This window comes from Hesperophylax consimilis, unplaced genomic scaffold, assembly GCF_061612785.1.
Source record: "Hesperophylax consimilis isolate HC1 unplaced genomic scaffold, BYU_Hcon_1.0 scaffold_166, whole genome shotgun sequence".
NCBI classification, from domain to species: domain Eukaryota; kingdom Metazoa; phylum Arthropoda; class Insecta; order Trichoptera; family Limnephilidae; genus Hesperophylax; species Hesperophylax consimilis.
The window spans coordinates 1-14842 of NW_028301385.1; the positions used below are offsets into that span (position 1 = coordinate 1).

A 14842-nucleotide genomic window follows, 5' to 3' on the forward strand; every position below is an offset into this window, starting at 1 on the left:
CCTCAAGTCCACGACCACCACACCATACCATCAAGATGACTTGATTCATTATTTAAAAAAGGCCCTTCTCAGGGCCGCCAATTTTTCTCACTATTTTAAAATTACAAAAGTCGTTATATACCTACACTATATGTAAATAATTATATTCTTCATGGTCTTAAATCTATGTATGTGCAAAATATATTCTATTCATGCATTATTATTGGCGAAAAGTTGACATTTTAAATCTCATTCAATTTGAGGTTAAAGCAACGTGTCAATCAATTTGTGATTAATGGATAATGGCAAATGGAGTAAAATTAGCTTGATTTACAAGCTGTTTCTCCTTTACGATGATGATTTTATTGAGTCTAGTCGTATTATATGATATTTTCGACTGTTTTATGACTATTCATTCATTTAGATATATTTCACAATACGCACTTACCCTTAATTTGACATTTCTGACCACAGACAATGATAAATTATAGATGATAAATCAATACAATAGTGATGGGGGTGACGCGTCCGACACTTTCGCAAAGAAAGTGATTAAAAAGTTTAAAAAAACATGAATAAATTATTGATATGGGGTGGGTGTGGGGTTTTCGTATTTTCGAAAGAGTAATTTGCAATCGGATGAACATTTGGCGGCCCTGATAAGGGCCATTTTGGGTCGAAATTGGAATGGTGAGCTGTTGTTTGTTTGTTGTCTCGCTTCGATCCGATTGATTTGATTAGATGGTCGGTCGGTTGGTTGCGTGCTCGCGGCTTAAGCACGCTCTCCGCGGATGCGTCTCGCCAGCTGGATATCCTTGGGCATGATGGTGACGCGCTTGGCGTGGATCGCGCAAAGGTTGGTGTCCTCGAAGAGGCCGACCAGGTAGGCCTCGCTCGCCTCCTGCAGGGCCATCACGGCTGAGCTCTGGAAGCGCAGGTCGGTCTTGAAGTCCTGGGCGATCTCGCGCACCAGCCGCTGGAAGGGCAGCTTGCGGATCAGCAGCTCCGTGCTCTTCTGGTAGCGGCGGATCTCGCGAAGGGCGACCGTGCCGGGCCTGTAGCGATGGGGCTTCTTCACTCCTCCGGTGGCGGGCGCGCTCTTCCTCGCCGCCTTCGTGGCCAGCTGCTTCCTGGGGGCCTTGCCTCCGGTAGACTTGCGGGCGGTCTGCTTTGTACGAGCCATGTTCTGTTTGAAATATTACAATGACCCAAAAAAGATCTCGTCACCCTATTTATAGGAAAGAACCGTGAGAGTACGACGGTGCGATGCCATTGGTCGCCCGCCGGGTCTTGGGGAGTGAGTAAATCAGGGTTGCCAATGCGTATGTTCTAAAATACCCACAGCGGAAAATTCAAAATCACAATTATGTGTATAATTTTTTTTTTGTTTTTTTTTTTTTTTTTTTTATGTACCTATATTAATATGCGTATATAATTCGTAAAAATAAGTATTTATAGTACATTTATAATATAATATATCCTGCGAAAGAAAACGAAATTATAGTACTTTTAATAATTGGCAATATTGTCGGAAAATCAAAAAAAAAACACTTTTAATGGGATCTCCGCACTTTAACTTTTCTCATTAAATTTACAATTCATAAGAATTCTCCGCAATTTTGGGAATTCACCACGAATTGGCAACCCTGCAGTCAGTCAGGCTACGCGAGTGGGGGGCCATCGTCGAGTATATAATGAAGGGGAAATCCGGAAACTCAAAAAATCGTTCTTCACCCGCCTTACTGAGCGGTTGCCTTCGCGTTCGTCTCAACCGAAAACAAACCAAAAAACACCATGACCGGTCGCGGAAAGGGAGGAAAAGGCCTCGGAAAGGGTGGAGCCAAGCGTCACAGGAAGGTGCTTCGCGATAACATCCAGGGCATCACGAAGCCGGCCATCCGCCGTCTGGCTCGCAGGGGAGGCGTCAAGCGTATCTCCGGCCTGATCTACGAGGAGACTCGCGGCGTGCTGAAGGTGTTCCTGGAGAACGTGATCAGGGATGCTGTCACCTACACCGAGCACGCCAAGAGGAAGACCGTCACCGCCATGGACGTCGTGTACGCCCTGAAGCGCCAGGGTCGCACCCTGTACGGCTTCGGCGGCTAGGCTGCGCGCGACCACCACACCATCACCGTCACCGTCACATCCACCCGATTGTTTATTTACGACAACACACTACTTGGCAGTGTGATAAAACTTAAAAAAAAAACGGCCCTTCTCAGGGCCACCACTATGTTCAAGCCGTTTAATGCATCTTACACAATTCTCGGACCGACCGACTGCCCGCAAAGTATAATATAATATGATTAGTCACGCGAGGTAAGAATTATTTCGAGGCGCAAGGAACGCCGTTTTATTTGTAAAAATAAAAAGTAGAGTTAAATTCAGAAATTTTAAACGATTCCCACTTCACGGCAAATAAGAATCTAGGAAAAAACATAAAAATAACCGCGCCGGAGCAGGAAAATTTAATAGTTTTTAATTTAAAGTTGATATTCTCTATGTAAACAGAACGGCGTCACACGCCCCTGGCATGAGGATTAAAAAAATGTTAGCTGGCTACATATCGAGTCGGAGGTCTTCTGTCTTTTGGTAGGAAAGGAAAAAAAAAAATAACCCACAAAAACGCACGATTTCATTGTACAGCAGGGAAGGACAATAAATTTAAAAGTTTCATACTTTTTACTAAAAATTCACCTTCATACTGTGTGGACTGTGAGAATTTCATTTTTGGGCTGCGTCCTTTTCATTGATGTTGTCATTCTGTGAAAAAATTCGTAAGCCTTTATGACATAATTACTCTATGACTTACTATTATTATGCGCTTCTCTATGGCGCTTCCGGAAAAACCCTTACCCGTGCTTTATTGCCATTATATAAGTTATGCGAATGAATGGTTATGATAATAATAATAATAAATAATATGAAATTCGGTGGAATGAATAATAATTGACGCATTTTACTATTATACCTCTTGCGATACTCTCTCTAATCTCATCGAATATTTTTGTATTATGCATTTATGAAATCATTGGTAGCCCTGAAAAGGGCTTTTTATCGTCAACAACTTGGCACCGCGACTCGGGTGCTCGCTTTCCGCCAGCTGATATATCCGCGGTGGTGATAGATATATTATATAATGACAATATATAACTATACACACACGTGAAGTCATGTGGAAGTCCTACTTCTTGGGTGCGGCCTTCTTCGCTGCGGGCTTGCCCTTGGGAGCTGCGGCAGCCTTCTTCGGCTTGGGCGCTTTGGGCTTCTTGGTCGGGGGCTTGGCCGACTTCTTCGCCTTCGTGGGGCTCTTTGGCTTCGCGGCAGGCTTCTTGGCGGCGGCGGCCTTCTTGGCCGGCGAGCCGGCGGGAGCCTTCTTCGCCTTGGCGGGGGCGACGGCCTTCTTCGCCTTGGCGGGCGCGGCGGCCGCCTTCCTGGGCTTCTTGGCGGCGGAGACGGCAGAGGTGCGCTTCTTGGGCGCGGCGGCGGCCGGTTTCTTGGCGCCACCGGCGGAACCCTTGGCCTTCGCCTCCAGCTTGAAGGAGCCGGACGCTCCCTTGCCCTTGGTCTGGACCAGGGCGCCGGACTCGACGGCTCCCTTCAGGTACTTCTTGATGAAGGGGGCAAGCTTATCGGCGTCGACCTTGTAGTTGGCGGTGATGTACTTCTTGATGGCCTGCAGGGACGAGCCGCCGCGCTCCTTCAGCTCCTTGATGGCGTTGTTGACCATCTCGGACGTCTTCGGGTGAGAGGGCTTCGCCTTGGGCTTCTTGGCCGCCGCGGCGGATGCCTTTGCCTTCTTGGCGGGAGTGGCCGGAACGGGAGACGCCGCCGTCGCTGCTAGTGCTGTATCTGCCATTGTAGATTGGTGCTGGTGGTGCTGTTCGGCTTGCTTGCTGATGCTGAATATATCCTCAAAAAAAAGGAAATTTTCGGAATTCGAATGGCGTCCCTACCGTGCCGCCGGCGCAGAGAGCTCGCTTGTCGATTGTGATGATGAAAACGTGTATCATTTATGCTTAGGTCCTCGGAGTAAAATAGGATTTTATCGGCGAGGATAAATTTTCCTTAACGGTAGGGCGCGGGCGGGCGTAGGACAGAGATGTGGGCCCGCGGAGGGCGGGGAATCTGCGCTCCCCGGGAGCGGCGCTAGGCGCAGTGAGGCTCCGGATGAGGAAATGCGCGAGGGCGGCGACTCGGAGTGCCACAAAAGAGACCGCAGCTCGGGAGACCCTCGAGTCGGCGGGTCGGGAGGGCGGCGTGGGCGAGGGCGGGACTCCGGCCGGGGGGTCCCGCAGCATTCCCGCCGTCGGGGGGCCCCGCGAGCGCCGACAGGGCTCCCGAGCCGCCCCGCCGTAGAACGGCGTGCCGGCCCACAGCATACATCGGGCTCGCGGTGCTCGGGCCTGTATAATATTATGTGTACGCCAAACCGACCTAGGCGTGATAATAATGCGAAATAAATTAATAATGTTATACGAAATTAATTTTAAAAAATTAAACGAGCCCTACTGATGATGCTATTATATCTGATTTCTTACAGGACAGCCGGGGGCGGCGCGGCGCGGCGTGAGATACGAGCCCTCGAAGACATGAAAATAATAACCTGGTTAAACTATTAATGTTTGCGATTGTTTATGTGCTTAAAAAAAAAACTAATTAAAAAAAAAAGAATTATGTTGATGATGATGATGAATAACGAAAGTGGGAAAAAAAAAAAAAAAAAAAAAAACCAAAAACAAAAACTACAGACAGGCAAAGAAACAAAAACCATAACTAATATAAGATATTTAATCAGAACATCATCGGATGACATATAACTGGAAAAATAACAGCAGCAAATAAATGTCTAGCATCACTTTATCCAATGATGGGAAAGAAAAGTCGGATAATAAATTACTTCTTTATAAAACAACAATAAGACCAGATTTCACGTACGGATGCCCCATTTGGGGGCACGCCGCTCCAAGTCTCATACAAAAGATTCAACTCTTTCAAAATAAAGCCATTAGACTTGCTTTAAACGCACCTAAATGGATTAGAATTTCTTCTATCCATAATGACACCAACATTCCGTTGATAAAGGACTTAATTGTTTCCCAAGCAACCAAGTTTTATGCCGGCCTTCCCAGCCATACTAATCCTACAATAAATTCCCTTTCAAAATATAGCGAAAACGATAAATTTAAATATAAAAGACCCAATATAGTCCTCCGGAAGGAATAATAGCCTGCCTACAGCCGCAGTATAGTTTTTAAGCTCTTGTTCAACAAACACCAATATAATAATAAAAATAACTGTAAAGAATCTAAAGATAATCAAATATAATTATGTTAGAGTCAATAAAAAAATCATGTTTAGGAACTCTGTAAAATTAAGTAAATCAAAAGTCATCGGATGTGTTTGCAAATTATTTGAAAATTTGTCAGCTGCATTTAGAACAAATACAAATAAAATTTGACGTTATCGTCAATTGACTTTTTGTTTTTTTTTTCTCCTTTTTACTAAATTTACTAAATTGCCACTACATTTAATCTGAAAAAAAAGAAGAAAAAAAAAACACGTGGAAAGAAGCTGTGGGTGTGCGAAAGAAAACTTATTACTTTTAATTAAGTTAAATGTTGGAAAATTTATGATTTAAATTTAATTATGGAATAAATGAAAATATCAACGGAATATATGTCGATAATTATTCACGCATCATCAGATAGTTGCACGTTTGATCGATCCACCCACTGAACTTGACACTTGGAAACGGAAACGGAAACGGAAGTCAATCACGATGCATTGTTCATGAAAAATGATGGCCGCCCGGCGTGACCGACCCCAGAGAGGGCGGCCGTTCAGGTGTTCGGGGGTCCGGTGAGAGAGCGCGGAGGCGACGGTGAAAAGCGGCGAGGAAAAGAGGTGAAACGATACGAGGAAATGAAAAGAAAGCGGAGGTCCGGACCTCCACGCGCCATATCGTTTCGCGCGCGCGAAGATAACACTGAGATTATTATTTAATGATTATTTAACAAACATCACACCCGCGCACACGCGCACACACACACACAACACACACAACACACACAACACATCAGATCCGTATAACTGGCATCAAATCGATTGATTAAAGTTTATTTACATTATTATCAAACAGCGATCACGAGAGTTACGAGATGAACACAAACAAAAAGATTGACAACTGTCTAAACCATAGAAAGAAGAAATTGGTAGAAAAAAAAAAACAAAAGTTAAAGAAACGTAAAAATAAAGAGAGTCCCCTCTGTTTGAATACTCCCCCCTATGTCCATGGCTTTTTGGGTTAGTATAATCATAAAAAAAGGCAATTAATCAAAATAACTTTTAATGATTAAAAATTAATTAATTAATTAATGTAATTTTAATTAATATCGGCAAATCTCGTTTAAAAATATTAATTATCAAATATGTAATTTTAATTAATATCGGCAAATCTCGTTTAAAAATATTAATTATCAAATAACGATTTATAAAAAATAATGATTATTCTGTCTCATATTTGTATTCAATATAACATATTTGTAATACACATTCCGTAAGCCAGGAGGAAGATTTCTGTGCAGGCAAAACCACAATTCGATAGTATGTTCACGTATGTTCTATGAAAGTTTGCGTAACCGATATTCACACAAAAATAGTAAACAAATTAATTCCAAAAGTATGCACGTTTCTTTCCTGACATGGCGCTGCATGGACTCACACCGATCTAGTATTAATATTAAAAAGTGATGAATTAAAAAAAAAATGTTGTGAAATAATAAATGTTTATCGGTAAGTACTTGATGCAATTATTTAATCAAAAATCTCCGGTGAAAGAACATATATTTGCGATGGCAACACTGCGCCATAAAGTCGTTTTCCTTACGTCAAATGTCGTTTATTGTTTTACCGTTTTGTTTGAAATCATATTTTTGATCTAGCCTCTGTCATGACAGAGATCATTGTGATATTAGTGTTTTTACAGTGGATAAACTTTAATCAATTGATATGATGTGCGTGAAATATCTACGTATCTGATTTTATATCGGGCAATAATGCGAGTTGTTTGTTTTGACATGACGTGAATAAATCCCGCTTTTCGGGTAGATATCCACCGGATCGGGTAGTTCATTCGTCCCCATGCCGTCCATCGTCTTCTCCCATCCGTCATAGTCATCATCGTCGTCATAATAATATTATATCGCAAACAAACGAATATAAAACGATCACAAAAACAAAATGGCGCGTGGATGTTCAGACGTTGTGTACATCGTGGAACTTCATAATGCGGTGTATAGTAGAAGAATTTGTAAGCTTTTTAAGTTAATTTCATCAAAGTTCACCAGTCCTAAAGAGTCCTATATTCTCTCGAGCCTTTAAAAATAAATATCAATTCTACTTTTGCCCCCAATCTTCTAATAAACCATACAATATTCAACAGTAATGTATGTTAAAAGAATAGCAAATGTGAAATCAATGTCCAGTGTTTTTCTACTACAGTGTGTTTATCTGAGGTGACTGGCCAGGTTTGGACATGTTTTTCTGTTTTCACAAAAGGGCGCTATACAAATTATCGAATTATTGTTATTACAAGGCGTCCGTATCATTTGTGTAATTATGTAAATGTCCCAACTGCTGCTAACCACCTGGAGCCAATGAGACTATGTACAGAATGGTGGGACAACAGTTGGTATGACTTAGATAATAATGAAAAGTAAGAATAACCTAACCTAACCCAACCTAACCCAACCCAACCTAACCCAACCTAACCTAACTTAACCCAACCTAACCTAACTTAACCCAACCTAACCCAACCTAACCTAACCCAACCTAACCCAACTCAACCCAACCTAACCTAACCTAACCCAACCTAACCCAACCTAACCTAACCTAACCTAACCCAACCTAACCTAACCTAACCTAACCCAACCTAACCCAACCTAACCTAACCCAACCTAACCCAACCTAACCTAACCCAACCTAACCTAACCCAACCTAACCCAACCTAACCCAACCCAACCTAACCCAACCTAACCCAACCCAACCTAACCTAACCCAACCTAACCTAACCCAACCTAACTTAACCCAACCCAACCTAACCTAACTTAACCCAACCTAACCTAATCCAACCTAACCCAACCTAACCTAACCCAACCTAAACTAATCCAATCTAAACTAACCTAACCCAACCTAAACTAACCCAACCTAATCTATAACCTAACATACAACCCAACCCAACCTAACAGCGTTGTTTGTGTGGTGCCAGGAGTCCCTTTTGGGTGGAATTTTTTTTTCTAAATCCCCTGTTTTAACCCCCCCCCTCCTCCCTCACCCCTCTCACTCCACCACTCCCTCTCCTGACCTAACCTAAGCTAATCCGACCCAACCTACCAGCGTTGTTTGTGTGGTGCGAGGAGTCCTTTTTGTGTACTATTTTTTTTTAAATACCTCTTTCTTCCCCCCCCCCCCTCCTCCTCCTCCTCCTCCTCCTCCTCCTTCCCTTCCCTTCCCTTCCCTTCCCTTCCCATTCCTTTCCTTCCCTTCCCATTCCTTTCCTTTCCTTTCCTTTCCTTTCCTTTCCTTTCCTTTCCTTTCCTTTCCTTTCCTTTCCTTTCCTTTCCTTTCCTTTCCTTTCCTTCCCTTACCTTACCTTACCTTTCCTTTCCTTTCCTTTCCTTTCCTTTCCTTTCCTTTCCTTTCCTTTCCTTTCCTTTCCTTTCCTTTCCTTTCCTTTCCTTTCCTTTCCTTTCCTTTCCTTTCCTTTCCTTTCCTTTCCTTTCCTTTCCTTTCCTTTCCTTTCCTTTCCTTTCCTTTCCTTTCCTTTCCTTTCCTTTCCTTTCCTTTCCTTTCCTTTCCTTTCCTTTCCTTTCCTTTCCTTTCCTTTCCTTTCCTTTCCTTTCCTTTCCTTTCCTTTCCTTTCCTTTCCTTTCCTTTCCTTTCCTTTCCTTTCCTTTCCTTTCCTTTCCTTTCCTTTCCTTTCCTTTCCTTTCCTTTCCTTTCCTTTCCTTTCCTTTCCTTTCCTTTCCTTTCCTTTCCTTTCCTTTCCTTTCCTTTCCTTTCCTTTCCTTTCCTTTCCTTTCCTTTCCTTTCCTTTCCTTTCCTTTCCTTCCCTTACCTTCCCTTCCCTTTCCTTTCCTTTCCTAACCTTTCCTTTCCTTTCCTTTCCTTTCCTTTCCTTTCCTTTCCTTTCCTTTACTTTACTTTACTTTACTTTACTTTACTTTACTTTACTTTACTTTACTTACCTTACCTTACCTTACCCCCAATTATTAATGATATTATTGTGTTTGCAGGTTCCTTCCGACCGGAGCATTTTCTGTGCTGTGCGAGGTGAGCGGTGATGCGCTGCTTTCTCGGGGTGGGTGCGAGCAGCTCGCTCTCTGCTGTCCCGGGAAACTTGTACGGGCCCGAAGCCAGCCGGAGTCCCGCTCTCCTGTTATTCTGAAAGTCAAGAAATGTAAGAACAACTAGCACAGACGAATTCTTAATTAACGTCATATCAATTAAACAACTCTATTCTAAAACAATACTCCTTTACACATTTACATAAATACAAACCACATTAAATAACAACCGACACGCACGTGTATCGGTGTACAATATGTACATTTTAACGCAGCGTCACGTTCATTGTACACTATAGTTTCATATAGTGCAAACTTCTAGACGTGATTTGTTATATTAGATTGCCTTGTTGGCAATAAGAAAGAGAATTAAATTTTATATACATATATCCTGGAGGTGATTTAATCATTAGTAAAAATCATTTAATAAATAATTATTGCAGAGTGCTATTATATCGTATTCATCTCGGTTTAAAAATATTGACGTCTGATAATGTTATAACAAAATAATATCATCGCTTCAAGCGTTGTTCAATTCATTTACGAGCGGAGAATTATTATTAATATGATGATCAAAACCTGTCGGTTCCGGTTCATATAGTGCAAACTTCTAGACGTGATTTGTTATAATAGATTGCCTTGTTGGCAATAAGAAAGAGAATTAAATTTTATATACATATATCCTGGAGGTGATTTAATCATTAGTAAAAATCATTTAATAAATAATTATTGCAGAGTGCTATTATATCGTATTCATCTCGGTTTAAAAATATTGACGTCTGATAATGTTATAACAAAATAATATCATCGCTTCAAGCGTTGTTCAATTCATTTACGAGCGGAGAATTATTATTAATATGATGATCAAAACCTGTCGGTTCCGGTTCCATGATATTTCATCAAAATGACAATTCAACACACCTCCAAAAAGTGATATAGCGTCATGAAAAGTGATGAAACAAAAAATACGTTTAATAGTTACCTACGTAACCTACTTAGCCTAGTTTTTGTTTCATCACTTTTCATGACTTCATATCACTTTTTGGAGGTGTGTTGAATTGTCATTTTGACGAAATACCCGGTCACTCACAGTCAAAACGATCAAGTTATTTATTATTAGATCACGCACAAGTATTTAATTAAAAATAATATAAATTACATATTTAAAAATACATCTTTAGCCATCGTACATCTTTCTTTCTTTCGAAAAGTTCAATAATAAAATTCTTATAGTTAGTTAAAAGTGTAGAGTGTATAGTCTGGCCTCAAACCATTTTTTGTCTGTCTGTTGGTACGATATCATTTTCCTTTATCGGCATTAGAGGTCAGCAGTCTGTGTAGAGCTTTTATACTTATTACATAAATTTCCTCTACCGAATAAGATGAAGGTGATATATAATTGTTAATTTCCTTCTCTCATCTCATATCTGTGAATAAATTGTGTAATGAATGAATTTAAATCTATCTATTCAAATACTGCCGCCGCAGAGTTTGGTTCGCGGATTTGCCACCAGAGACAGGGATCTACACTTTCATTCGGGGATCTACGCTTCGCTAGTGGTTCGCGTCTAGGTCGAAATACAAACTTACTGGTTTTGAACTTGGATAATATTCATGTTCAGAGTTCATGAAACAATTTATTATGATTTGTATTGTTTTTATTTTAAATATATTATTAGTTTAATGACTTTGACGTAATTGTGATATGAAATTATCATTTATTGATACTTGACTTGATTTTTTTTGTTTGTTTTAGATATTAATCAATTGTGGGTGTACCGGACGTACCTCCACCGACTTAAAATTAATTTTAACAAATCTGAATTTACGCAGAGGCAGTTCCTTTACAAACTCACCTCTGCGCATATTCGAATTTAGGCAACAAAATTCTCTCTATAAAAATCTGTAATCTTATCTGCACTTGTGTAAAACTATAAATCTTATCTGCTGATTAATAAATAAAACCACGGGGTCAAGCAGTCATCATTATAGACAAAAAACAAAGGCTTGACCCCCCAACACCCTCTTATAAATTAAATACCTCTCATCTGTACAAAACATGGAAGATTTGCATGAAATTTTGAAATTGTGCAAACGCAGTTTCCTTTACAAAACTTGCCGTTTGCACAAAATTGAATATTGTGCAAATCTTCCCCTTTTAAATATATGTTTTCTCTCTTTAATATGTAAATTTGCACAAATTAAATATTGTGCAAAGCTGCCTTATAAAAAATATTTTCTCTCTGTAATATGTGCAAACTCACAAAATATAATTGAATAAAAATGACACGGGCAAAGTGGTTTGAGGAACAGTCAGGACCTAGTCAAAATCGTCCCCTTCCAAGTTACGCAACAACGGCGCTCTCTCCTGTGACAAATTCCGGGAACCCAAAATAATTCTCGGAATTTGTCGCTAACAAAGGGAGAGCTAGGCCCGTTGGTCCTTTAAAAGGCGGACAACTTGTGCAATTTAGCAGAGAGCCAGCAACGATCGGACCATCAACATCTCTCCTGGACTGCCTTGACTGCCTTCTTCAAGCCTCTTCTGCCCTGGACCTTCACTGCAACCTGGCCTTCTTCTTCCTCCCGGCTCCCTGGTGTTCATCAAGAAGAAACTGTCACAATAGTCGAAGCGTCCCTAGTCAGGGCGCAGGTTCCCCCCTACCTTCCTCCCCCCTGCCTTATACCTTTCTCCCACATTTTCCCCATTTCTCCCTTTTCCCTATATTTTTCCCCATTTTTCCCCACATTTTCCCCACTTTTCCCTTTCGTAATTTTTCCCCATTTTTTACCACATTTTTCCCCATTTTTGCATTTTCCCCATATTTTTCCCCATTTTTTCCATTTTTTCAACATTCTCCCTACCTTTTCCCGACCTTCCCTTCCAAGGCGTCGAAGCGGCCAGCCGGCCACTCCCGCTATATCGTCTGTGCGGCCGGCGACTACAGTGCCGTCCCGTACATGGTCCTTCGAGCCGCGATCGCCTCTTCACGCCTTCACTCCTTCACGCCTTCCAGTGACGTCCCAAGATGCCGTCCCTGTGGAGTGGCCGCGAAGCTTCAGCCTCCACCCCAGATTCACAACCCGACGTGGAGCTGGTGACAGGCCCTCACCCTGCCGGCCCTGCCGGCCCTGACCCTGCCGGACCTGCCGCCCCACGCGCTGCCAGCCCTGCCGACACTCACTTTGCCGGCCCTGACAGCGCACCGTCCTCCGATGCAGAGGAGGACTCAACCACCACAGAGGACACGGTCAGGCAGCTCCGGAAGGCGAACCGGACAATGAGCAGGCAGCTCGCTGTGCTGCTCGCAGCCCTTCCCACCGCGACGCAGTACCTGCCAGGGGCGGACCCCCCTGGCACCCACCTGGGCGCCTACCCTGGTGCGGTTGCTGTGCTGCTCGCAGCCCTGCCCACCGCGACGCAGTACCTGCCAGGGGCGGACCCCCCTGGCACCCACCTGGGCGCCTACCATGGTGCGGCCCCTGGTGCGCATCCTGCCGCCTACCCTGGTGCGGCCCCTGGTGCGCATCCTGCCGCCTACCCTTGTGCGGCCCCTGGTGCGCATCCTGCCGCCTACCCTGGTGCGGCCCCTGGTGCGCATCCTGCCGCCTACCCTTGTGCGGCCCCTGGTGCGCATCCTGCCGCCTACCCTGGTGCGGCCCCTGGTGCGCATCCCGCCGCCTACCCTGGTGCGCATCCTGCCGCCTACCCTGGTGCAGCCCCTGGTGCGCACCCTGCCGCCTACCCTGGTGCGGCCCCTGGTGCGCACCCTGCCGCCTACCCTGGTGCGGCCCCTGGTGCGCACCCTGCCGCCTTCCCTGGTGCGGCCCCTGGTGCGCATCCTGCCGCCTACCCTGGTGCGGCCCCTGGTGCGCACCCTGCCGCCTACCCTGGCGGGCCCCCTGCTGCGCCCGCTGCTGCGCATCCTGGCGCCTGCCCTGGCGAGCACCCTGGCGCGCCCCCTGGTGTGCATTTCGCCACCTACCCCGCCGTGCACCCTGGCGGGCCCCCTGCTGCGCCCGCTGCTGCGCATCCTGGCGCCTGCCCTGGGGGCGGGCCCCCTGCTGCGCCCGCTGCAGCGCATCCTATTGCCTACCCTGCTGTGCACCCTGGTGGGCCCCCTGCTGCGCCCGCTGCTGCGCATCCTGGCGCCTGCCCTGGGGGCGGGCCCCCTGCTGCGCCCGCTGCAGCGCATCCTATTGCCTACCCTGCCGTGCACCCTGGTGGGCCCCCTGCTGCGCCCGCTGCTGCGCATCCTGGCGCCTACCCTGGCGAGCACCCTGGCGCGCCCCCTGGTGCGCATCCTGCCGCCTACCCTGTCGGGCTCCCTGCTGCGCCCGCTGCTGCGCATCCTGGCGCCTACCCTGGCGAGCACCCTGGCGCGCCCCCTGGTGTGCATCCCGCCGCCTACCCCGCCGTGCATCCTGGCGGGCCCCCTGCTGCGCCCGCTGCTGCCTACCCTGGTGCGGCCCCTGGCGCCCCTCCTGCCGCCTACCCTGGTGCGGCCCCTGGCGCCCCTCCTGCCGCCTACCCTGGTGCGGCCCCTGGCGCCCCTCCTGCCGCCTACCCTGGTGCGCCCCCTGGTGCGCACCCTGCCGCCTACCCTAGCGGGCCCCCTGCTGCGCCCGCTGCTGCGCATCCTGGCGCCTGCCCTGGCGAGCACCCTGGCGCAGCCCCTGGTGCGCACCCTGCCGCCTACCCTGGTGCGGCCCCTGGTGCGCACCCTGCCGCCTACCCTAGCGGGCCCCCTGCTGCGCCCGCTGCTGCACATCCTGGCGCCTGCCCTGGCGAGCACCCTGGCGCAGCCCCTGGTGCGCACCCTGCCGCCTACCCTGGTGCGGCCCCTGGTGCGCACCCTGCCGCCTACCCTTGCGGGCCCCCTGCTGCGCCCGCTGCTGCGCATCCTGGCGCCTGCCCTAGCGAGCACCCCGGCGCGCCCCCTGGTGCGCATCCCGCTGCCTACCCTGCTGAGCGCCCTGGCGGACCCCCTGCTGCGCCCGCTGCTGCACATCCTGGTGCCTGCCCTGGCGAGCTCCCTGGCACGCCCCCTGGTGCTCATCCCGCCGCCTACCCTGCCGTGCACCCTGGCGGGCCCCCTGCTGCGCCCGCTGCTGCGCATCCTGGCGCCTGCCCTGGGGGCGGGCCCCCTGCTGCGCCCGCTGCAGCGCATCCTATTGTCTACCCTGCCGTGCAACCTGGTGGGCCCCCTGCTGCGCCCGCTGCTGCGCATCCTGGCGCCTGCCCTGGCGAGCACCCTGGCGCGCCCCCTGGTGCGCATCCCGCCGCCTACCCTGCTGAGCGCCCTGGCGGACCCCCTGCTGCGCCTGCTGCTGCGCATCCTGGTGCGAGCCCTGGCGAGCACCCTGGCGCGCCCCCTGGTGCTCATCCTGCCGCCTACATTGGTGCGGCCCCGGGTGCGCATCCTGCCGCCTACCCTGGTGGCCCTTTTCACCCTGGCCCAATGCAGGATGCCCAAACCTAATGCAGCCTGGACCCTCTGGCCCCGTACCGCCCG

At 47.0% G+C, this 14842-nt stretch overlaps 3 protein-coding genes across 3 annotated transcripts; 1 reads left to right on the forward strand and 2 right to left on the reverse strand.

Annotated features, from left to right (window-relative positions):
- Positions 1-648: 648 nt before the first annotated feature.
- LOC149408597 (histone H3) lies at positions 649-1176 on the reverse strand. The gene has a single exon (XM_089650563.1). The coding sequence runs from the start codon at positions 1160-1162 to the stop codon at positions 752-754; it is 411 nt and encodes a 136-aa protein (XP_089506689.1). The 5' UTR covers positions 1163-1176; the 3' UTR covers positions 649-751.
- A 526-nt stretch (positions 1177-1702) lies between these two features.
- On the forward strand, positions 1703-2209 carry LOC149408598 (histone H4). Its single transcript, XM_089650568.1, has one exon. It carries the CDS (start codon positions 1774-1776, stop codon positions 2083-2085), a length of 312 nt encoding a protein of 103 aa, XP_089506694.1. The 5' UTR covers positions 1703-1773; the 3' UTR covers positions 2086-2209.
- Positions 2210-3032: 823 nt separating this feature from the next.
- On the reverse strand, positions 3033-3903 carry LOC149408599 (uncharacterized). The gene has a single exon (XM_089650553.1). It carries the CDS (start codon positions 3836-3838, stop codon positions 3164-3166), a length of 675 nt encoding a protein of 224 aa, XP_089506679.1. The 5' UTR covers positions 3839-3903; the 3' UTR covers positions 3033-3163.
- Positions 3904-14842: the final 10939 nt, after the last annotated feature.

Excerpts from the sequence above, each read along its gene's own strand:
- LOC149408598 (XM_089650568.1), top strand. The coding sequence starts at position 1,774 with ATGACCGGTCGCGGAAAGGGAGGAAAAGGCCTCGGAAAGGGTGGAGCC.
- LOC149408599 (XM_089650553.1), bottom strand. The coding sequence starts at position 3,838 with ATGGCAGATACAGCACTAGCAGCGACGGCGGCGTCTCCCGTTCCGGCC.
- LOC149408597 (XM_089650563.1), bottom strand. The coding sequence starts at position 1,162 with ATGGCTCGTACAAAGCAGACCGCCCGCAAGTCTACCGGAGGCAAGGCC.